Below are 24,067 nucleotides of genomic sequence, written 5' to 3'. Positions count from 1 at the left end.
CCCCACCCACCGCCCTGCCCCCCTTTTTTTATTTCTTTTTTTTTTATGAACGGATGTTGTCTCCTTCTAGTTTCCGGTGTAACATTAAATTCTGTCCCCAAAATGGCGAACGTATCTGTTGCCAACGCCGCTGCTGCGGCCGCAGCTGCAGCCGCGAATAGAGACCCAGCCGTTGACCGGTCACTACGATCGGTGTTCGGTAAGTTTGTTGCTTTTAGGTCGCTGTGTTTGGGTAAGTTTATCCTCTGGGTGCTCAGGAAGAATGTAAGGAAGCGGGTTGTGAATCAAAACTTGCTAACATGGATGTCAGGCTAGTGTTGCTGTTAGCTGAACACCGCGCGAGGGAAAGTTAAAAAGAAATAGCAAGCAAAGGAGCCTCGAATTACAAATCCTTCTTCTGTTTATTGTCATACTAACACTAAATATTGTGTGTATTAATTGTTTTAGTGGGAAATATTCCGTATGAAGCCACAGAAGAACAGCTGAAAGACATCTTCTCTGAAGTCGGACTTGTTGTCAGTTTCAGGTGAGTGAAGGAACGCGCTAGACCTGGTCCTCTCTGAACTAAGATGTTTTATAGGGTTTTAATAAGTCCTTTTAGACAGTCTTAAATGTGGATTGTTCCCTTTTCTTGTACTCAGGTTAGTGTATGACAGGGAGACAGGAAAGCCAAAGGGATATGGTTTCTGTGAATACCAAGACCAGGAGACTGCCCTCAGTGCCATGCGAAACTTGAATGGGAGAGAGTTTAGTGGTCGGGCTCTCCGTGTTGACAACGCAGCCAGTGAGAAGAACAAGGAAGAGCTGAAAAGTAAGTTTTTAATTTCCTCTCGAGTTTGTTTAGGTAAGCTTCTGGTCATAATCTGTTTCAATACCCAAGCTATTTTTGTCTTGCACAGGTTTGGGAACAGGAGCCCCCATTATTGAGTCTCCTTATGGAGACAGCATCCAGCCAGAGGAGGCCCCAGAGTCTATCAGCAGAGCAGTAGCCAGTCTGCCACCTGAGCAGATGTTTGAACTCATGAAACAAATGAAGGTAGGGTGTGTGTGTGTCCCCCCCCCCATATACACTTATAACCATCTCCAGAGAGGAGATTGAGGTTTCTTTACTGTACTCTCGGTGAGAGGTGAACTTATCAATAGTAGAATCATCTGCCAAATGGGTAGTCTGTGGTGCATTTAAGAATTAATTTGATGACTTTATGTTCAGCTCTATGTAAAACGTTATGGTCTCCTGTACACAGCCAAATTTAATAAAACCTCTCGCGTTTGAGCGTTTAATAAATGCATGAAACAACAGTGAGTCTTTTAAAGTAAAAAATTAGTTTTCCCAAATGACATCATCTAAAACTGTATGTATGAGGCTCCTTACTCTTTTTTTTTTCTTTTTTTTTAATTGTCAGTAGTAAGGATGGTGACAAATGTTTCACACAGTCTGAATCACCTCCAGCTTAACTGTATGCAGATGCTCCACCTTCCCTTTCATTAACAGAGGCTGTGCTGTGCAGCCTGCCACTCTCAGCTCTGCCAGTGAAGCCTCGTCTTTGTACAGCTGGTAGTCTGCTTCATTAAGCCCAAAGAAACGCCACACTGCAGACGTCTTTTGCTTTACTCAGAAAGTCATTTGTTTCACCAAAAGCTTGTGTCAGTAGGAACGCTCCAGATGCTGATTGGAGTCAGTGGCTCCAGATTTAATAGTAGTGGTATTTCTGCAGATTGTGGTCTAATGCCTGTTTGTTAGGGAGTTATGTCTGAGTCATGAGTGGGTAGTAAAAAGTGGTGGTGGGATTAAAAACTAGAGTGTTTTTTCTTTGTTTGTTTGTTTTTTTAAGTCTTTTAGGATGTAGTCAGAGATTTTTCTAGTAGTTTCTAAAATCAGATCCCTTTGGTTTCAAAAAAATGTTTTTCTCTCTCTCCCTCCAGCTGTGTGTGCAGAACAGTCCTCAGGAGGCACGGAACATGCTGCTGCAGAACCCTCAGCTGGCCTACGCTCTGTTGCAGGCCCAAGTGGTCATGCGGATTGTTGATCCTGAGATAGCCTTGGTGAGAATGAAGAGATGAGTCACAGTCAGAAGACAGTTGTTCTCGACTCAGTAAATGTTTATTCTGTCCTGCATTTTAAAGCCAAAGCAAGCAGTATTTTTTTTTTTTATGTTCCCCTCACTCCTTGTATAGAAAATGCTCCATCGTCAAACAACAGTCCAGCCTCTGATTCCCAGTGGACAGGGCGGAGGAGCACCGACAGTCACTTCTCCACCTACACAGCCGACCATGCCCGTGTCTCAACCTGTGGTAAGCAGAACATATCTTTTGTCATATTACTGTGTATTCTCTTCAACAAAATGTTCCCATTGTGTGTCCTGAAAAATGTGCACGCATGCAAGGGTTGCTGGGATGGCTGTAGCCCAGGAGGTAGAGCAGGTCATCTACTAATCAAAAGGTTAGAAGTTCAGTCTGGCTTCTCCAGTCTCCAGCCTGCATGGCTAGTATCCTCTGGCAAGATACTGAGCCACAAGTTGGTCTCTGATGCATTCATTGATGTATGAATGTGTGAATGTTAGATAGAAAGCAATTAGGTGTTGAAAAAGTGCTTGTATGAATGGGCAAATAAGGCATGTTGTATAAAGTGCTTTGCCTAGAAAAGCATTGTATATGAACCAGTTAATTTACCATGGAGTGAATAAATACTGGTGAAAGGATCACAAAGTCTGGCCCACCAAAAGTCCTGGTCTGGCTTCAGGAAGTGTTAAAATGTGCGGGGTGAAAAGTTTAAAATATTTCTAGATCTCAACAAGTAGTTTGCTTGAGGTGTTTAAGTCTGTCCCAGCTGAGAGTGGGTGATAGGCCGGGTACATCCCGGACACGCACCAAGTCTATCACCGGGCTAACACAGAAAGACCATAATTCACGCTCACACTAACACCTACAGCCAGTTTAGAATCATCAGTTAACCTACGATACAATTCATTTTGCTTATGAAGTTTCCAAACTGAGGAACGTAGTCCGTGGTGATCCGAATTCTCAAAATGATAAGGAACGGCTTCAGTGCTTCTTTTATTACCCCCTTTAGTAGATCATACGCTGAAGCAACCTTTATGAAAGGAAAGTAGATAAATTTTATCTCATAAGTCATAGCGAAGGACCATCTGAGCGTTCCTGAAAAACGATCAACATAACTGATAAAGTAGGCCTGATCATGCAAATGTTATTTGTAAGTGCATTTTCCATTTCCATAACCTGATGATATGTTTTTAATTTTTCTGTTAAACCCACTGGTTGTCTGTGAATAGGAGTTGGTTTGCATGAGAAGTGCAGATTTATATGTTCTCTAAATCCTGATCATACGCTGCATTAATTGATCTCAGTGCATTTGTTGTTTTGCCAGCTTTTAGGATTATCATCAATGAATTTTCTCTTAGAGCCACCTTGGATAAGTGCTGGATACAGGGAATTTCATAGAAATCCTAAACAAGGAGGAGGGGATGAGTTGGATCAGTCTCCAGTAGGAAAAATAAGAAAATAAGATGCTTTTCATTTTATAGGCTTTAAAGTTCCAGCACCTGTAATGATATGATGTTTTTTCCCAGTGGTTCTTGTTCAACAATATAAGAACACTCTGGGGTGAAGTAAAATGTGCATTTTTAATACATCTTTTGGACATTGTAGTTTCAACACTGCACCATCACATTGTTAAAGAGCCTAATGTATGTGCATTTGGATTCTCTGAGCACCACGCTTCTCTATTTCTAAGTCCTTATAACTTCCCCTTCACACCTCGTAGCGTTTTCACCGAGGTTAGAGAAAGGTGATTAGGAAAAGGACACAGGAGGTTATATGAGGGGATGTGGGAGGAAACAAGAGAAACCGTGCAGGGAGAACACAGAAACTCCACACAGAAAGGCCCCAGATGACTTGAAGGTTTGAACCAAGAATCTTATTGTTGTGAGGCAACCGTGGCAACGTCTGCACCACCATGTGGCATGGCAGTTTGTGGGTTAGTCCATTAATACATTTTAGAACAAGAATTTTCTGCTTTGGTTTAAAAAGAAAGTCACATCCACACAAGCGCTGTATTGAAAAAAACAAAACAAAACCAGTGTCCATTACTGTCAAGCAGCAGATGGCGATATAACCATTAACCGTGTAGAAATGTTGGCCAATCAGATGCCTTGGGGCAACAATAACACAGGGTAGATTATGATACCAAAAAGGAGATAAAGGCACACACCTTTGACGGTGCAAGAGAAGATTTTTGGTTTCCTTGTTTACGCAGAAACTGAGATTTGTTTGAGATTTGTTAATTTTTCAGTGACCTAAAATGGCTCTATGTGTGGGGAAACGCCCAAAGCGCATAGAAAAAGCTACGTTTTTATAAAATACCTGTGTCGGTGTGGTCAGGGTGGAATTATAGAAAGGTACATGTAAAGTTGTTGTTCCTTTGTAGATCCACTGTGAGCTGTAAATTTTAATAGCAGCAGTCTAACTCTGAAAACACCAATATCAATAAATGTGACTATACGTTGTGCTGTAGGAGAGGAGGTCCGGCCCATTTGTTGTCAAACAGTGTGAACATGGCCCATTAACTAAAATGAGTTTGACACCCCTGCTGTAAGCAGTGCCTGATGGCAATGCTACTGCTTGTAGATTGGATGTTTTGCTACAAGGTTTGTCCAGAGCTGGCAGGAGTTCCAGCTCCATCTCAAACGACTTTGAAATGGAGCAAACATGCAGACAGAAATGTAACATAAATGTCACTTAACATGTTTTTGTCCTCATCGCACCATATGTTCTCTTCTTTATAGATACAGTTTCAGGAGATATTATTTCCATTCATTTCTTAATCATTTTTATTTTGTTATGTCCTCAGCCTGGAATGCATGTCAATGGAGCGCCCCAGATGATGCAGCCCCCTAACATGGGAGTTGTCCCTGGACCCATGCCTGTACCAGGACCTGGGCCTGGACCGGGACCAGTTGGACCTCCAGGTAATCATCAGACCACATGCACGCTTGAAATGGCAAAAGTTGTGAAATTGGTTGTGGTAGTGTGACTCTGGCCACTTGTAGTATAAAGTTACACAAACAAACCATAAATACAGGGCAGGTATCTATCTCTAAGACATTAACTTTATAAAATCATTAAACATTCGATAATCTAGAATTGTTACAAATGTTCCAAGCATGTAAATGAATAAGCTGCATGAAGGCATGTCTTAAATTTGAAAACCTGTCATATTTTATTAGCTGTTTTCTTTGGCGTATAAAACAATCACCAATAATGCTAATGTTTGTCGGTAGACAGCAGTAATTGAAAAGCAGTTTTTCAGTGCAGTGTTTCCAATTAGACAAAAGTGGATTCAAAAAGTATTTACCCCCTTTCTGTTTTTGCATACATTTTAATTTAAAGTGGATACAATTAGCATTATTTCTAGATTGGTCTTTGTAAAACGGTAATCTCAAAAGCTGAGATCTGTCGTTTATATTAGTTATCGCATGATTACTGTGGCAGTCATACTGTAGCCGGTAATTACTATTACCACACATCCACATGTGAATACGTAGAATGTGAAGAATTTTGGTACCCAAAGCTTTCTGGTGTCCAGTTGTTATTAGAGGGTTTTTGTTCAGTCAGCACTCCATGTGGTGAGTAGATTGGTTCAGGATTCAGAGGAGCACTCTGTGTGCCTCATGATGATTTAGCCTTATATTTGCTTTTTAAAATTCATCTCCATTCATAATCTGACACAGCCAGCACATGTAATGGGAAGTCGTGGCCTGGATATCTGTTATCTCGAGATCAGCTGGCTAATCCGGAAGCCTGAAACATTGACCCCAGACATTAGCTGATGGGTTCCCAGATTCTGTGCGTCTTATTTGCTTTAATTATTCTTGAGGTGTGTCTTTTTCTGTGTTTTTTAAAGTGGTTCGTTTTCATGTGTTTTGGCCTTCGTCCACATGCAAACACAGTTTTTGGTCTGAAAGTGACCTTTGGGAAATGCCTTCCTTTGTTTCATTGATGCGCAGAGTTTTTGGCACGTGATGTCAGAGACTGTGGTCTTACCTTTTTTATTTACATTAATTAAAAAAAGGACATTTACGTTTATTTACACATGAAGTGTCCAACAGGTTCTCACTGGCCAAAGTTTGTGGCCCACAAACTCTGGGGCAGGGACCGCTGGTGGGGCTTAGAGCCACCACAGATAGAGCATGCACGACCAAGGGCAAAATATAAACTGGAGTTAACTTTAGGTTGAGTTTGTTGATTGTGAAATGCTGGCCATGTTTTTTTTTTTTTTGTTAATAGCAATTCACCAAATTCAAAAATATCTACAAAATCTAAAAATTGTGAAACTGCACAGTGAGGACTTTTTTCCCACCTTCTGAAGTGGGGCAGCCAAAACTGTGTTGTGTTTACATGCTTTTGACAGCACCCAAACACATTTACATGTGGCCTGCGTCTAGAACTTGATTTGAAGTCCATCTATAGCATGGATTAGAAAGGCACACCTGTTTTTACTGGATCCTGAAATCCAAACTGTTTGCTAGGATGAGGGGAAAAAAAGATAAGACATGAGGTCGATTTAACTCTCTATAGACCACTGTGATAAAATTGTTCCAAGGCATTGATTGAAAACAGGGGTTTCTTCTGTGTAACACAACAAGAAGAGCCTCATTATTTGAGGTGACCACGAACCCAACAATCAGTTTGCATTTCCGCCCAGAGAGTTCAGGTTTTGTCTCATCAGACCAGAAAATCTTTTCCTTCATGCTGATGGAGTCCTTTTAAATGCAGTTCCATGCAACTCTAGTGGAAGATTAAATCTACATGACAATTTCTTGCAAAAAAGGAAGGGGATCCGAATACTTACAGAATCCACTTGCGTCCAAACTTTGCACGTGTCATGGCTCATTTGGATCAGCAGGTGTCACCACAGTCATATAAATAGTGGAGGTTTATCCACAACGATATACGCCATGTGTCCTCGTTATCGTCTTCTCTTTTTGTGTTTTATCTTAAATCTTGGATGTATGCCATCTTGATGATTTTGTAAAAGTTCCCTCTTCTTCACCCTTCTGTACCTTTATTTGTGCATGAGATGATTTCACGAGCGTGCTAAAATGGTGCTTTGCCCTCTTGAGTCTTGTCTCCTGTTCTTCTCACTTTAATGCTGGCTCAGGAAACCTTCAGCATTCTCCCACAGGATCGTCTGGTCAAGCTGCTATCGAGCGGCCTCAAGGTATCACTGTACCTCCTCGGTTCTCCAGTCAGGTCGCAGCCCTGCTAAGCAGTGACACTTTTCAAATATACAGCATATATTTTTGACAGCATTTCCGCTGTAAATAAAAATGACTCATCACACATGCAGCCTTTAGAGAAGTTCATAAGTCTGTGTATATAATTATTACAATCTCAGAGCACTACCACAGCTACACAGGAATATACCAGGTCATGAGTACAATCAATGTTTAGTTTTTTGTTGTTGTAAAGATATGCACAGTTGGGCTGATCAGCTCCAGATAGCAGCTGGGGCCAGTTTGTGCAGATGGTGCAGGTGTTCAGCCTTCAGCCTACTTGTCAGCCTGCACGGGGGAGCTTGATGGATATCATGACAAGGAGTACTGATGCGATTTCATGGAGCGTTTATGTGATACAAAAGGAAGTTTAGACCGCCTCATAGTGACCTGCAGGTGCATCTGACGTCCCAGTTTATTGTTCCTACAACCATGTAATTAATGTTGTTCCAGGATCGTCATCACAGCCGCTTCAAAGTGTAAAATGCAACATTGTACGTGTAAAGAGGAGACTGGGGCGGATCAGTGGATCCATCTCACTTGGGATACCTGGGTTTATGTGCTGTTTGAATTTTTTATGAGTTATTATATTTATTTATTTATTTAATCTCTCTCTCTCTGTTGTAGTTTGGTTACTTTTAGGCACCAGAACAGTGCTGAAAGTTTCAGTAAAAGTTGTTTGGGTTACATTTTCACTAACTATAAAAATCTGCAGAAACCCCTGAAGACAAATGTGTTAACAAATCCTAGTTGACAGCTTTGTGACAGACCCCGCCCACATTATGTGAATTGTTTTTTTTATTCTTTTTGTCTGCTTCCTGGAAGCCTAACTTAAACTAATGACGTCACGGCAGTGTAATGGGGAATTTATATTTGTAGTCCTCGAGCAACATTAATCATGATGTTGTAGGAACAACAGTAACACGGGAATATCAGATAGCGGTACAAGTTCAGGTGTAATTGCAAGGCGGGTCATCTGAGTTTGGATCTAAACACTGGTCAGACAGGGTACACGGCCAGGTAATGGCTACAGAGTAAGACCTTGAATCCTAAAGGGTGTTATCTGATTTCCACAGAACTGCAGCTTCTTCTGTACTTCTTGTCCTCGACATGTTTTTAGCTAGTTTTATATGTCTCCTTCGTTTTTCTGCTTCTCTGTTCGAAATTTAACAGAATACAAATGAAGTTAAAACCTTTCAGTCACTACTTTATTTGGGCGATTACAGAGTGATCAGCAGATTCTGCTGTTTGAGATTTGGCAAAGTTGGAAGGAGACTTGAGCTCCCGTTGATCCAGACTGATGGATGTCAGAGGAGATCTCCTGCTCGACACTTGCGCGATCTTAGTTTTTGAGGGGGTGGCTGTACATTTTTCTTTTCTTCCCAAAAGGCCCGCTTATTCTAATTTTCTCTATTTATGTTACATTTTTAGCCGTGGCGCTGTTGCTATGGCAGTGTGGGTAAATTTGGGTCAGCGAGCCAGTGGCGTGGTGTTTCTCATCCATACACCTGTGTGCTTGCAGATATCTGACAAAAATGATTTGCTTTTAATTATCAAACGAGATGTGTTTCTAAAATTGTAATAAATGATATTCACTGACTGCTGACTTTTACAGAGCTACCACTCGTTTCTGTAGAGTTGAGCCTGAAGGGTAACGAGTTCAGATGTGAGATGTTTATTATTGATAGAGACGGTTTATGGATGTTGCTAAAGATAAAGATGAAAGCGGTGAAATATCTCATACAGTGAGAGCTCTCTGTGTTAGCAGCATTCATTATTTGAAAAGGCACGTGTCATTTGCACTAATGGAAAGAGACTACTTGGCCTTCTTTTTACTCCAGGATCAGCTTAGTCACTTGATAATGACATGAAATTGCTGGCTTTGCTTTCAAGCTGGACGGTACGGTATAACAATGAAGCTGCTTTGCTACTCTCTTGATTGGCTTTTGTTTGTGTTTGTCAGCATCACTTATTGCTTATGAAGTGAGGCTGAAGCCAGTTCAGTTTAAAAAAACAAACCAAAAATCCACATTTTTAACAGGCTGTGCTGTAGTTTATAGCTTTTACTGCACTGGAGAGTGACTGGAGTGATGTCACCATTTGTATCCCAACGATACAAAGAGACACGCTTCCATGCAGTCCTCCAAGAATCCTCACTGCATGTCTCTGGAACCAGATGATGTAAGCAACTGGCGAATATTGATTGGCTGACAAGTGGGCGTAATAGAGAAGGGAACAATAGTGGAGTTGATCTAGAATGGGAGAATGACGAAATTTAAAAAACTTCAAAGATCCAGGAAATAAAGCATGATAAGCACAGGCGATGGTTGATTTGGACACTCTTCATTGGTTTTAACTACCTGTTTTACTTCAGCTCCTTGAATGTTGGTCAGTCAGATGTAGCGCAGAGCTCAGTTCAAACATACAAGTACCCTCAGACCGGTTGTAGCACATACTTTGTACACTGCCTCCATCTGAGAACAGAGCTCACTGCAGGCAAAGGGGCAGCACCTGGAGTGGAGCAGACGGCATACACGCCACCTTTGCAAGACCATAAATTCTGCTTGAGACGATTCGAGCCCCAGCTGGGGCCTTTCTGTGTTGCATGTCCTCTCTGTGCCTCTGGGTGCTCCAGGCACGGTCCAAAAGCATGCATCGGCTGTAGAAGTGAAGTAGATAAAGAGCTTTACATGTATAGAATAAAGTGTTTTATTAACATATAGTTATGCATGATTCATAGTCTGCTGTACTTGGTCAGTTAGACTAGAAAATTTATAAATACAATTAAACTGGATTACATTACAAGCGCACCCTTGTGTGCGCACCTCCCCCTTCACACATCAAGCACGGTTTAGTCGAAATATGAGAACTGCTCATTCAAACCAGCGCAGACACGGCGTTGCTCTTACTCGGGTGCCCAGCAATAATCTTGACATGTTTGAAGGTGAATATATGACCAGTTGCTGTTGTTCTATATAATATAAACACATTACATACGTGTATACAGAGCTTCACAGTTAACAATGCTGTATGTGAGGAACTAGTTGGCAGAGGTGGGACCAAGTCATTGTTTTGCAAGTCTCAAGTAAGTCTCAAGTCTTTATCCTCAAGTCTCAAGTCAAGTCTCAAGTAATGTCAGGCAAGTCAGAGTCGAGTCTCAAGTCACTGGTGTAAAAGTCCGAGTCAAGTCACAAGTCTGAAACTTTGAATTTCAAGTCCTTTCGAGTCTTTAAAAAAAAAAAACAAACGAAAAAATAATGTTGCAGTTATGCTAAATGTAAATATTAGACCATGTAATTTTAAAATCTGTGTTTTTCTCAACACATGACAAAATAGTGAACTTAGAAAATATACACAAATTGTGAAATTGCACCTCTTTAAAATGCAGCTCAATTAAACCTAGCTCCAAGAATAATTTTCACCGACAGTTCTGAGATAAGCTGCATGTTATTCTTGGATGCGGTTGTAGGACCGGCTTTAAAATCGCATGACAAAAATATCATACATATTAAAAAAAAACTGTATCACCAACGTAGCCTGGACAACATTTGCTAGTTAGATGAAGTCAGTTATCTCATCGTAGCATATTTATATGCATATTTATAATCATACGGTTCTTGGAGTGAGTGCATACACTCATGAAGTTTAGTAACTTCAGGTCACTGCAACAAGCCCAGGTACAGTTTACCGCCGGATGGGTGCAGGACCTTGAAATGCACCGTGTAGAACGAAAGACCATCGTACGTATCATAAGTTTACCAGTCTCACAAATTGTCGTCATAAATACACATTCCTTAACCGTTTATTAATAGGACCTTTGAGCTCAACGGTAATTAATTAGTAGTGGAAATAATTTCTGGTTCATTACAGAAATGTAGCAGTGACAATAATACTGTATGCTGTAATCGTACTGGACAATTAGTGATACAAAAAACCTGTTTTATCCTGTGAATAAAAGTATGTGTTTTTTTTCAATGTACCATAATAACAGAAGCGAAACGCAATATTGTGTCAGGACAATTCACTATTTATGCACAATAAATAAAGGAGCATAGCGCGACAATTTCTGTTCAGCGCCAGACTTGCTTGTAACCTATATCACCAATTATGTTAAGAAAAATGACGTATTAACTACTAAAAAACACTGACCTTCGTGTAAATGCTTGGAGCAGACTAACCTGTGAGCTGGAGTGTTCTGGGACGTTATATTTGATCTTTGAATGGCTGCAATCCAGTCGTGTCTTTGTTACTTCGGAAACATGGCTCGAACAATTTCTCTTCAACGACGTAATCCGATAACAACCGATCTCTTTACCCGTCGGCTTCCCGTGGCTGTCATGCGACCGGCTATTGCAGTTAATAATACAACAGCTTCTTGACATTTTTGTGTTTCTTTTTATCGCTGTATAACTGATTTTAATTGAAAGCCTGCGTGCGCTAGTACCGCTTGCCACGAGTTCCCAGAATCCTTTGCGGTTCTACCCGTGAATGACGTCACATTTTCAATCTCTATATAATATGCATGTTAAATTTTATATTTGGGGTAAAATATCAAGTCTTTTCAAGTAAACCGGTTCAAGTCCAATTCAAGTCCCAAGTCATTGGTGTAAAAGTCCAAGTCAAGTCACAAGTCTTAGAACATTTTTTCAAGTCAAGTCTAAAGTCATAAAATTAATGACTCGAGTCTGACTCGAGTCCAAGTCATGTGACTCGAGTCCACACCTCTGCTAGTTGGCACTGCTTGACATCTGGAATACCATCTGCTTAGCTGTCATGACACTCTTCTACAAGTGCCACTGAGAGGACTGTAAACAATGAAGTTGGTGCTGCTCTGCTGCACAAACACAGTAGCGTTACACTGACAAGGAGCCCAGATGATCTTTATCTTATCAGTTTCTTCTAAATTCGTTTTCCTTAGAGTAAATCAGAAGACGTTAACTTTCCCAGATCAACAGAAAAAGATCTATTCATTTGTGATGAATATATTTCTGCTTAAGTGCAGTAAATTAGCCTAATTTGCACTGAGCTAACTGATGGCATCATTATAGGTTGTTGCCTTAATGCTGTAACGCCGTATAAATGGAATATGAGACATCCATTGTTCTTGATCTTTTCTATGCATGCCTCTGTTCGCCATGCTTTCATGGCCAAATAATGTCAGACTTAGAAGACACAAGTAGGCGAACACTCTCAAATCAGCTTTGTGTATACGTGTGGGAGCAGAGTTTTTCTTCTTCTTGTTTTGTGTTTATATAAATTTGCTTTCAAATCTTTAGATCTGCATATTAATGCTGATGAGACCACAATGCTCTACCCTTCCTCCTCTTTGTGTGTGTGTGTGTGTGTGTGTGTGTGTGTGTCCCTGATGTATCTGTGTGTTGTGACCTTGTTCTGTGGCAGTTTGCTGTGGCCTTTGTGCAGTTTGAGCTAACTGTGTAGGTTTTTTTCTTCTGAGCAAACACTCATCTTTTTAGGAGTGTGCGTGGTTCTTCTTAACTGGAATTTCAGCTTTGAAAGTCATTCGATATGATGACACATCTCCATTTCTTTTCACTAATTAACTGGCAGATGTTTCGTGTATCATCTGTTGTGTGTGTGTGTGTGTGTGTGTGTGTGTGTGTGTGTGTGTGTGTGTGTGTGTGTTGTGGTTAAATTTATGAATTCTTCCTCTAAGGACCAGGTGGTATCCCCCCAAGAGGCCTGCTGGGAGATGGTCCCAATGACCCCAGAGGAGGAACTCTGCTGTCTGTCACTGGAGAGGTCATAGACCCCAAGTAAGACATCCCATTTTACCTTAACGATACATTTGGGTGTGACTTTTAGGAGTGTCTGTTCCAGTCATTGATGTTGCAAGACTAAAGTCTTTATTTTGTCCTGGCTGATTTGGGGGAAATGTAATGTTAAAGAAAGGTAAACAACAACTGAAACGCAAGTCTGGTCTCTGGCTGCACAAAACAGCAGGACATGGAAGATGGATGTGTCAGCTTGTCAACAGAGATGCTCACTGTGTCTGCTGCCGTCTGCTTTAATAATTCCCCAGGTGGAAAAATATAAATTAAAAGATGTATATTTTGTTGGTTTCTTTTTCACGATTCACTAACAAATGCATCTAATTTCCTGTGACTGGTTTTCTGATGATAAAGCCCTACTCTACTACTGACCAGAAATACTACTATATAGTAAAATCTTTGCTTAATATAGTTTGAGTTTTAATGCTAGACTATATCAAAGACCACTTTATGGTCTAAAAACTATGACTTGGTTTTAAAAATGTTTAACTTCTCTTATTTTGTGTGCGTTTAGCCGGGGTTACATGGGACCTCCACCCCCCCACCAAGTTCCGCCTGTACACATGCCACAGTTGGGAGTTGCACCCCCTCCAGATATGAGGCCTCCAATGGACATGAGAGGCCCACCCATGGGTGAACCACGGAACATGATGGTTGACCCCAGGGCGGCCCCCATGATGGAGCCACGGGGACCCCCTATGGAAGCCAGAGGTACCTGCCCCTATGAGGCGTCATAGTTTGCGAAAGTCTCGTACTTTGAGGGTAAATTCATCTAATTATGTGTCCTTACACAGGCCGTGATCCAAGGGCAATGGATGCTCGTGTTCCAGTTACGGGTCAGAGGGTTCCCATAGCACCAGGAATGCAAGGCCCTGTCCCTCATGCAATGGGTCCGAATGCTCCGCCACCTGCAAGACCGGTACGTTTGCATCTCTGCATGTCTGTGTCAGCTGTGTGTTTTGGTTTAACTGGAATTGGCCAGGATAGGCATGGTTAGAAGTCAGAGGGTTAGCTCAGGTTTTTGGAGCGTTTTGGAGACAAACTTAAAGAGACAGGGCTGAGATATTGTTATGACATCAGTTGTACGATTTGCGTTACTTCATTCTTATTTAAATTTTTTTCCATGTTTTCATCTATACTTCAGGGCATTCAGGGAGTCAGAATGCTCTAAATTGTTTCATAGGCAGCTTTTACAAAAGCACGAAAATCTGCAAAATACAAGAGAAATCTGTGCTGTCTGGATAATCATTGATGGGTGAAGAACTGTGATCTTACAGTAACACTGTATTTGATCTGCAGGGTGCTGGTATTTCTGGGGTTCCTCCATCAGGAGGAGGCTTCAGTCCAGGTCAGAATCAGGTTTCCACACAGGATCAAGAGAAGGTGAGTGTCACTCTTTGTCACTGCTGCATTTTTATCAGTCAGGATGATGAGTCGGTTAAAAATATCTCGGTATAATTACTTCTGAAGTATTTTATACCAACCGAGTTGCAGGTACATGCAGGTAACATGTAAAATGACCTGTTTTTATTATCAGCTTGCTGAAAGCCTCCTTTCTGCATTCCTGATCATTGATTGCCTTACCTGAGAACAGTAACTATTGTTATTCTGGAACAATAGCTGGCAAAGTATAAACGCTTTTGGCAAAGCTGTATGATTTCTGTGTTATCGAACACTATCATTAGACTGTTGTTCTAGACTGTTCTGTTCAGCTTGTTGGCCAGAAAAACACGTTTAACATCCTCAGCAACATTTTCATTTTCCTCTTTCAGGCTGCCCTCATCATGCAGGTCTTGCAGTTGACTCCAGAACAGATCGCAATGTTGCCGCCGGAGCAGCGGCAGAGCATCCTTATCCTCAAAGAGCAGATTCAGAAGACGGCGAGTGGGGCCCCTTGATGGTCTGACTGATTAAAGTACTGAAAAGTCAGAGCTTCTTTCTTTCCAGTCGCAAATAAAACCTTAGCGCTAGAGTCAAAGGTTTTTGAAATGTTGTGACATCCTCCTTTTTTTTCCCCCCCCCCATTTCATCATGTCAGAATTTCCTGTCTGCCCCACTCGGACCAGGCTGCAAAGTGTGAACAGATCTGAAGATATCCCATCTTAGTCTGGAATATTGTACCTGTTCTTTTTGTTTTAAATCATAATGTTTGTTTTGTGTAACATTGATTCACGTGGAGGCAAGAAAAAGTCACTTTCTATGGTGAATGTTGAACTTGAATAAAAGCTCGAGCAAGAATGTCACGTTTTTCCCCTAGAAAAGCCAACTGTTGTTATGTTGTAGCTGTTTTGTGAATAAAACAACAAAAACACACCAATTGCCTTTATTTTCTTTTATTCATGAGAAATTATTTACAAGAAAAACAGCAGGTGAATTGTTTTCTTCCACATCTTTAGAGGATCATTGACCACTAACTTTAATGACTGGCATGGTTTTATCTTTCACGTTTTTCTGATAAGGAAACGCTCGAATACAGGAGGTCGTAATTGCGCCTCATATTTTTCCAGCAAACCTGTTTCCTGGTAAACTCCTGCCAAGAAAAATAAATTTTTTTGTGTCCTGTTACATGCATGCATTCAAAGAATGGGTTATATACAGTAGAAACCGTGCATCAGCCGTGTAATCAGTTGTCTTGAGTGGAAGATAAACGATTATAAGATCATAATGAATAGTAAATATACTCCATTTGTGAGTATTTTGTAAAGTAAAAGTTTTTCACGTTCTGTCAACACCTTCATATTCAGTAGATCTAAGAACCAAGGTCCTCATCTTAATAACAGCATAAATCGTCCCTGTAACTTTAGTCAAGTACTACAATAATGCAGCCTAATATGACACAAATATATACATATATATATAATATATATATGTAGCCTCAGTGATTCCTTACTTCACAATGGTAAAAATGGGGCAAATCCCTGAGCACCACTGATTAAAATGACCCAACATGCCTCTGTACTCCCTTCAGAGTAGATGGAGGAAGGTCTGTAAACACTTGTCCTGTCACGCTGGTTTTTCTCGATGTTTTGACATTTCTCTTCTGAAGCGAGACAAAGTTCCAACTGATTGTTATCCTTTGAATATGTAAACGTGCGCTTCCTGTTTTTCTCTCGTTTGCTTATTTTATTTATTTTTTTGCTCAGAAGTTCTCCTTGTTGAAGTAAAATCTGGTCTTGCGAGGATCCACGTCTGAGTATTTGGCACATTTCTTCTCCAGGACTTTCCCCAGAGCTTCAGGGCCGCACAAGAAAGTTCCCACAATGGACCTAAAACACACAGAAAAATAAAACAAAGCTGCTTTATCATTCAAACTTTTATTCCATTCATTTATTTTACAGCTATGAAAACGTGCTCGTTTTCAGATTCTACATGCTGTTACAATCAATAAAACACACAGTGGATTCAGCCTCCTGCAGTTTTTGTGTAGTTGAGGTTGTAGGCTTTATATTTAAGCAGTTTAAAAGGTCAAAGTCTATTAATTCAGACTTAATAATCCATAATGACAAAATTAAACTTTTTTAGTCTTTCCCTCAAGTGTAATGCACAATATATTAAATATTATTTCATTATTAAGATGACATTTGAGACAATATCATCTTTACATTAATATTATTAGACCCAACATATTGAAATAAGCAGATTTCACTGTGCGAGAATTTATAAAATCATTATCTTTATTATCAGTGAAATGAAAAAGTAGGTAGTTCAGGCCATATAAATGCAACAGAGTTGAGCTATTTTAGTTAACTGGAGAAATATACAGAACTAATGGCATTTTCGCTCTGAAATATTTACATTTTCAAAGCTTTAAGGTAACTTTTGAAAAGTTCTTGTTCTTCTGAGTCTTTTTAAGCACTTGTTTGAATCCAGAGAATTTTTTTTAAGCTTACGTGGGGTTCTCTTTGCGGACTTGTTCAAACTCCTTGTCCCAGATGGGCCGGCCATAGTGAGTCTTCTGTTTGAGCCCAGTGACTACATCAGTGTCCTTATCAAAGTGAACCATAACGTGAGTAGCCTGTGGAGGGAGAGAAAAAAAAACCCCACTGAGCTTGAGATGAAATGACATCAAACTGCTGTTGTGGACTTTGGTCTGAGGGTGGAGTAGGTTGATGACTGATTCACACACGTACGTGACTCTGATCCCATCCAGTCAAGTAGAGTTTATAGGTGAGGAAATCCCCCATGCCTCTCTCCTCCATCTCTTTCTCCAGCACCTGTAGAAGGTCGGCAAACCACTCAAAGGCGTGCGTTTCCCGACAGAGCCAGTAGAAATAAATCTGAAACCAGGAAGCAAATGCATGTTAAACAATGACTCATCCTCTGGCATGGGTGTGCTGTTTCAAACACAAGCGTCTTTATTTACAGGACAATTGAAGGCCCTGTGTTAGGTTTGAATAGAAGAAGTGAGCTGGTTTGATCTCACACAAACATAAGGTCAAAAGCATTTAGTAACTAACACTAAGGTTATTGTTGTCCCAACCTTGGGGATAAAGAAATAATCTTTATATGAATTGGTTTCATCCATTTCATAATAAACAGTCTGATGGGGAGCAGTTGGGTTAAGTTACCTTCCTGGTGCGCAGTTTAGGATCAGAGTCTTTGAACTTGTACCAGATGGACTTGAGGATGGAGGCAAATGGAGTGACGCCGATGCCAGCACCGATCAGCATGCTGACCTCGTAGTCGAACACATCCTCGCTGGCTGTGCCAAAAGGTCCATCCACGCCCAACCTGAGGGCAAAAAGAATTTTTTTTAACAAGAAAAATAAACTACAGGTTTTGAGACGTCTTCAAAGAGCTAGTTGTAGGTCGTCAAGAAACGAGTTGCTGGATGTGACTTTGGACGTCAGTATCAGTTTGTAAAGGTTTTGATTTTTTTGCAGTTTCCTGTGGCGCACTCCAAGGCTCCCACTTAGGCTTGTTATAGTTTAAATATACATGTATTGTTGCTTATTGCTACGCTATAATCTTCAGTTTTTGTTTGTTTGTTTGGAGGATGTACTATTTTGAATGGCAACACAATTTTTCCAGTTACATAACAGAATGGCAATTTTTTTTCAGCAATAATCAAAAACAATTAAAGTACTAGTAGTACTCGTTAAACCAACTCTTTGGTGTAACTAGGGAATTTGTCTGAAACATGAGTGTCATTTATGACTGTGTCAAAATTCACAAATTCATTTGCAATATGCATTTATTAGCATTTGTCTTTGTTATATTAGCTAACTAACATGACAATCATAGCCATAAGTGAGCCTTGCAACACACGAGTCATGTCAGACTTAGCAGTCCCATTTAATTAAAGCCCTTTATTTCAGACCAAATTTAATTGTAAAGTTGATGTTGCTATGTCGTGCACTTATTGTGCATTTTTGTGGGCGACTCTGTCCGTCTCACCTAAGTTTCAAACTGCATTCCTGAACTTTGGAGACGACTGCTGGGAAATCGGTTTTTAAATTTGTATAAGTAGGTAATCTGGATAAATGCCACATACCAATCCACACCCTTTTTAACCTCAGCTAAATTGCAGTGGCTGTTTCTTTTTATGCATGCACAATACTCATTCATACAAAGAGTGAAACTGTAATCTCACTGCAAAGATTTCAAAAATACCGTTTGATCCTTGGCTCTAAAAGACAACACTGTAACAAAGTGCAAACTGGAATCTGGTACAATAAAAACCCTTGAAAAAAGCTGCAATGTTGATCTTGTGAGAAAACTTAGTTACCATGGATCTCATTACAGTGAATAAACGTTCCATATATGTGGGTTAGTTGGCTTAACAGCCTCCATTAAAGTATCTGGAAACATGAAATTTGATTTCTCCTAAAAATGTTTAATAATGGCATCAGTCCGGATACTTTGTACACAGTTATGCACGCTTACACTGTATACAAGTTGAAGCTGGGATCACCTGATGCAATCCGAGTTTGTTATCTTGCTCAGAGATGCTTTGACATTTGGACTCTTTCTTCAGAGTCACGTATTTGCGTGTTGTTACAGTTTTAGACAAAAACAATAGTTTTGATTTTACCCAGAAAAATTAGAAGCTTAAAAAAAACAAAACAAATTACAGGTAGCAATAGTTACCTCCTCATGAAACATCTACAGTAACAGATTGGATAAGGTCAGATTGTTTGACTCACTTGGGTCCCTCTGCTCCCTCTGGTACCTTCTTCATGATTTCAATGAGTTTGTCGGTCCAGTCGCCTGCCGAGCGGATGTGGACGCTGAAGAAATCCTCCTCGGGCGCAGACGTCATGGTGAACGGGTGCCACTCCAGCTGTGAGATGGCTGGGCAGTTGACGAAGACATACTGACCCACCTCCATTTTGAAACCATTCTTTATCAGCTGCAGCTCCAGCACTTTAGAGGGTCGCATGACAATCTGAAGACAAAGCACATGGATTAGGATCACATGCAAAAAAAGTGGAAGAAGCAGCAGGTGAAATGTGAGTCTAGCATACCTTCTTGTATTGTACTCTCTGCATGTAACGAATGAAACGAACCAGGCGCTCACAGAGATAAATAACCATCGGGCCAATCACATACATCCAGGTCTGAAAAAAACCAAGAAGAGGTTAACGAGGTTTCACTGATGAAGGTTTTAATTTACTACTCTCTGTACAAAAGGACAAACCTGTGGAAACCCTCCTGCAAACTGAGGGATGGGACACTCAGGAATCTGTCCCCAGTCATCAGGGTGATCTTTACAGAAAGTTGTGTTGTGTGGTGGATTTGTCCTCTGCTGGCTCCTCACAATGCGCCTGCAGGTGCAAATTGCACAAATGAAACCTGCTTGCAAAAATAACAACACGCAAGCCAAAGTCAACAAAGGCTGAAGCCTGTCTCGTACCCGGCTCCGTGGAAGACGAGACCAGCGAAGAAGATGATGAAGAGGTGGTGCGTGTACCAGAACACTTCAAAGTAGCTGCGTCTGATGACCTCCATGGAGGAGGTGATGATGAGGATGAGCGCGAGAGTGATGACGACACCAGTGAGGCCGGCGATGGTGGTGAAGGCAAAGTAGGTGGGAATCTGCTGAGGATCCTGAGACACAAGCAGACGCGTGAGCTTTCAGGTCTTGGTCACAGTGTTCACATGTCCAGCTGATCCATTAGCAGAGCAGAACTCCCCTTTAAGTTTGCAAGCGGCACATTTATAAGTTGCTTTATTTAAATTGTATTATTATTTTGTCTTCATTAGACACAGTAAAAGGGTCTCAGGTCAAAAATGAACCTGGGTTACCTACATTAAGTCATGAGACACGCGGTCATCTGCTCCACCTGTGAGCGAAAGCGGCACCCCCACATTTTGCAGTTTGATAAATGATAAGTATGAGTCCTGTTATTTGTTTTATGCAAAGCTCTGTATTTGTTGAGAGATGCGTTTCATTTCATGTCAGTTTCGGAGCAATCCGTAGATGACTTACAAGGTTGGTTATACGGACTGGATTCAGGTAGGTGGTGTTTTCTGTGTCAGCCAGATCGGACAGAGCGGTGCTGAGCTCGTCGTCAAGACCTTGTCTACTGTTGTTGTACCGCTCCAGGTTGAACAAGTGAGCGATCGTATGAACAGCTGTGACAAGACACAGAGGAGACACGTCACGGCTGCTTTATGTAGTTTTGTATTTGTTTGCAAAAAAAAAAAAAAGTGTGAAAAGTGTTTTTAACAAGTTGATCAAAGGAAACAGTTCAAGCTTTCTGAGTTTCAAATATTTGCAGTCGCTCGTTTGAGAAAAGGTTTTTGTTATCATATGTTCTTAGTCATTTCCCTGTAACTTGTCTTGCCAAAATTAATTCCAGATCTTTACATATCACTTGTTGACTTGTTGTGTGTGTTGTGTGTGTGGCTGCGTGATTGAGGGAAGGAAGGGAGAAAAATTAATCTTTCTGTCAGTTTTACTGTAACTTCACAATAGACTGAGATACGTGTTACTGTGAGACTTGAGTAAACATGTGCTTATCACTCATGTAGGCACATTTGCAGAGTGTGGCGAATAGTTAACCACACCCATGCACGGGTGTCATTTTCTTTTCAAAAACACATTTTTGAAAAGAAAATGAGAAGTTTGTCTCTTTGTCTTTTATTGTTGGAGCATAATTCATGTCGCTATGACTATAGCACAACTATAGCACCTGAAAAACAAAACAAAAATAGACAGAAACAACATTGAAATGTCATCTTTAAACGGAAGAATATTGCCAGATTTTATTCCAATATCTACTTAAAAGAGACATAAGATACATAAGGAGGAACAGACGCACAATTTCACCTTACATTGCGTTTACTATATAAATTAAATTCACCATTACATACCTGTCATCAGAGCGATCATGTATGCCACCAGCTTGTGGAAAGTCAAATTCTTGTCCAATTGTTTCCTCATTGTTCTGCTGCAACGCTGAAAAGACAAAGAAAGAAAGGGAGTGAATGGCAAAACATGGGAGTGACATTATTACAAAACAGAAAGCTACTCAACCTGATGAGTTATCCTTTCTCTGTAATAATCTCAGCGAGCAGTAAAAAGTAACTTAAGCTCTAAGCACAAAGCAAATTGAACCTTACATAGTTTGACAGCATGAGAAACCTGCACAAGCATGCAGAGAACATGCAAACTCATCACAAAACAGACATGAGATGTCAGGGGTTTGATTCCAGGACACCTTACGAGTGCACCACATTGTTATGCTGGTTAATGGTGTCTGAGGTTGTGGGTGGCCACCTGACCAGTTTTGGGGGTTTATTTTTGCAGCCAGCACAGATGGTACCTTCCCAAAGAAAAACGTACTATAGCCTACGAACTATTAGACTCAATCGTTACTATATACAATAATGGACTTCTATACATTTTACATCAGATGAAAACTTTGGTTGTTAGATTCAGATAATTATTTATTAAAAGCTAGACATGAGAATAACAAAAAAAAAAAAAAAAAAAAAAAAAGAGTATTTCTTTGTACCCCCCCTTCCCTGTTAATGCAGATTACATTTTTACATAGCCGATCCAGTAATTTAGGTCAGTATCGGACCGATGTCGATACATAATATCGGATCGGTCCATCCTTAATGAAAGCATGAGGAACTTACCACAAAAGAGCCTCGGAGCAGAGACAGCAGGTTCCTGCACACTGGGAGGAGGATGAGCATGCAGTTAAAGTTGAGAACAGCTGCAGGAGCTCTGGCCCAAGGCAAAGCAGACTAAAATAAAAAGCATCTTCATATGAGCATCATTTCACAAAAATCACAGAGGGTAATAGTCATTGCATTTTTTAATATACTTAAGTTCCTATTTCCATTTAAAGGCGTTACCCTCCACCACATTTGCCTTATTGCTGGACCTGGCCTCTCACTGTTGCTAAAAAAAAAAAAGTCTGCTGTCAGTTAGAGAAATTTCCCCCTTAAATTTTACACATTGCTTATTTAAATAACCATTTGGGGTCCAACGATATTGAATTTTTAATATGGCAACATTCTAAGAAGTACTTCTGTGTGATTGCATGGGGCTTGAACACATCAAGTTGCAGTTTACATGAATTAAAATACATTCGGTGTGTAATAAAGACATTTATGCAAAAAGAAGAATATTTTGCATCCACATCTCACAACTTATGGGCAGATCAAGGTACATGCTTCTGAGTCATATGGGGTTTTAATTAATACACTGTATTTAAAAATCAGTTGAGATCGAAGTTACAAACAAACGTACTTTTATTGCTATATTATATGTTTCTCTGACAGTTTAGCTTAATCTCTTGGAGATGAACGGTTGAAGACACGTTCAAAAACCATCATCTTTACAAGAATGGGACAGACAACACTCTCCAAACGACGCACTATACATAAAGGGGAAAACATATATATACAAATAGTCTATGTGTGACTTAAAGTCGCTTTTCTTCTATATTATTGCAATTCGTACTTGTCAGGGTTGATGCAGTTTAACATAGTTTCGACACAGAGCATTTAAGTTAAAAGCTCAACACCATTGCTGTTCTCAGCTATTTACATCCCCGTTCGTCTGAACTTAAGTTCACTTAAAGAAGAGAAGCAGTAATTGTTTTTGGTAAAAGTAATGAACCGAGCATCATAACAAAGATCTTTACTCACCCCTAAAAGATGACGCGTGTAGAAGAACTGCGGCCCCAAGTCGTAGAAGAAATAAAAATACACAAAAAGGAAGATGTTGATGGCCATCCACACAAACTGCAAACATAACCAGAACAATGTTTCCATCACACAATGGTTGCAAGCATTGAAAAAATGTATTTGAAATACGTGACTTTGCGCGCAAAAGCTGTGCGTAAATGTCCCACATCTGCGTTTACAAAACCCCTCCGTTGAAAACTGAAATCGCAAACGTGTGAATATGACAAACTTACCAGTATGAAGGCTGAAAAGCCGTAGTTGACAATGCAGTTCGCCATGTTCAGCTCTTTATCTCGACTCGAGCAGCTTCACTGCATCCTTTAAGCTGCTGGCACTTTTATTTCATCCCTGCTTGTCTGGACTCCTCCTTCATTTACAGGTGTGTGATGGTGACGAGACAAGGAAACAAAAGCAGCAGAGGCTGAAATTGCGCTGTTCAGGATGTTTTTCTGAGTCTTGCTGATCGCATTCCTACCTCCCGGAAACTGGATCAACTGTCATGGATGGCAGGAATGAGGAAGTATATGTTGCACAATACGATATATCTCACTTCGCTGATCGGCTATGCAAGTTGTTCTATGGCAAGAAAAGGTGTACTGCTGTATATGTAAATGTAATAAAAGAAAAATAAACAAAAGCAAGCCTGAATATTCAGATATAATTTTATTTATTGTTCAAGTAACACAGTAGTAGCAGTGAAGGCACTGTTTTAACAGGACAAAACATTAAAAAATAAGAATGACTTTTAAAGCACTTCAATAAAATAGAAGCTCATCAGTGTCAGTCTCCTTAATGCAACATCAAAAATAAGGCTAGTTCTCAGTTTCCTGTGTGTTA

The 24,067-nt window shown here is 40.4% G+C and overlaps 2 protein-coding genes across 7 annotated transcripts; one reads left to right on the top strand and one right to left on the bottom strand.

The window, feature by feature from the left end:
- The first annotated feature begins 19 nt into the window (after positions 1 to 19).
- On the top strand, positions 20 to 15,394 carry cstf2 (cleavage stimulation factor, 3' pre-RNA, subunit 2). Of its 4 annotated transcripts, none has more exons than XM_085244083.1 (14): positions 20 to 199; positions 448 to 526; positions 642 to 811; positions 900 to 1,036; positions 1,924 to 2,043; positions 2,176 to 2,292; positions 4,868 to 4,985; positions 7,178 to 7,237; positions 12,967 to 13,066; positions 13,596 to 13,792; positions 13,876 to 14,000; positions 14,381 to 14,464; positions 14,854 to 14,996; positions 15,120 to 15,394. In XM_085244083.1, exons 1-13 carry the CDS (start codon positions 46 to 48, stop codon positions 14,977 to 14,979), a joined length of 1,587 nt encoding a protein of 528 aa, XP_085100209.1. In that variant the 5' UTR covers positions 20 to 45; the 3' UTR covers positions 14,980 to 14,996; positions 15,120 to 15,394. The 4 variants fall into 4 exon arrangements, with proteins under 4 accessions (XP_085100209.1, XP_085100200.1, XP_085100191.1 ...); XM_085244074.1 differs by having other exon boundaries at positions 14,854 to 15,006; XM_085244065.1 differs by having other exon boundaries at positions 21 to 199; positions 14,854 to 15,394.
- A 10-nt stretch (positions 15,395 to 15,404) lies between these two features.
- nox1 (NADPH oxidase 1) lies at positions 15,405 to 23,720 on the bottom strand. Of its 3 annotated transcripts, none has more exons than XM_085244034.1 (13): positions 23,464 to 23,720; positions 23,192 to 23,287; positions 22,172 to 22,282; positions 21,401 to 21,485; positions 20,514 to 20,659; positions 19,938 to 20,131; positions 19,722 to 19,848; positions 19,549 to 19,641; positions 19,228 to 19,469; positions 17,650 to 17,812; positions 17,212 to 17,358; positions 16,972 to 17,096; positions 15,405 to 16,347 (listed from the first exon to the last, which is right to left on the bottom strand). In XM_085244034.1, the coding sequence occupies exons 1-13, from the start codon at positions 23,506 to 23,508 to the stop codon at positions 16,221 to 16,223; spliced, it is 1,701 nt and encodes a 566-aa protein (XP_085100160.1). In that variant the 5' UTR covers positions 23,509 to 23,720; the 3' UTR covers positions 15,405 to 16,220. The 3 variants fall into 3 exon arrangements, with proteins under 3 accessions (XP_085100160.1, XP_085100168.1, XP_085100178.1); XM_085244042.1 differs by having other exon boundaries at positions 22,172 to 22,439; positions 23,464 to 23,495; XM_085244052.1 differs by lacking the exons at positions 23,192 to 23,287; positions 23,464 to 23,720 and adding an exon at positions 22,363 to 22,392.
- Positions 23,721 to 24,067: the final 347 nt, after the last annotated feature.

This window comes from Mchenga conophoros, linkage group LG2 (assembly GCF_057382185.1).
Source record: "Mchenga conophoros isolate Kocher_MC1m ecotype Shallow Benthic linkage group LG2, M_conophoros_male_GT1.1, whole genome shotgun sequence".
Taxonomy (NCBI): Eukaryota; Metazoa; Chordata; class Actinopteri; order Cichliformes; family Cichlidae; genus Mchenga; species Mchenga conophoros.
Note: the sequence above shows the minus strand (reverse complement) of the source record. Positions and strands in the feature narration are given on the sequence as shown.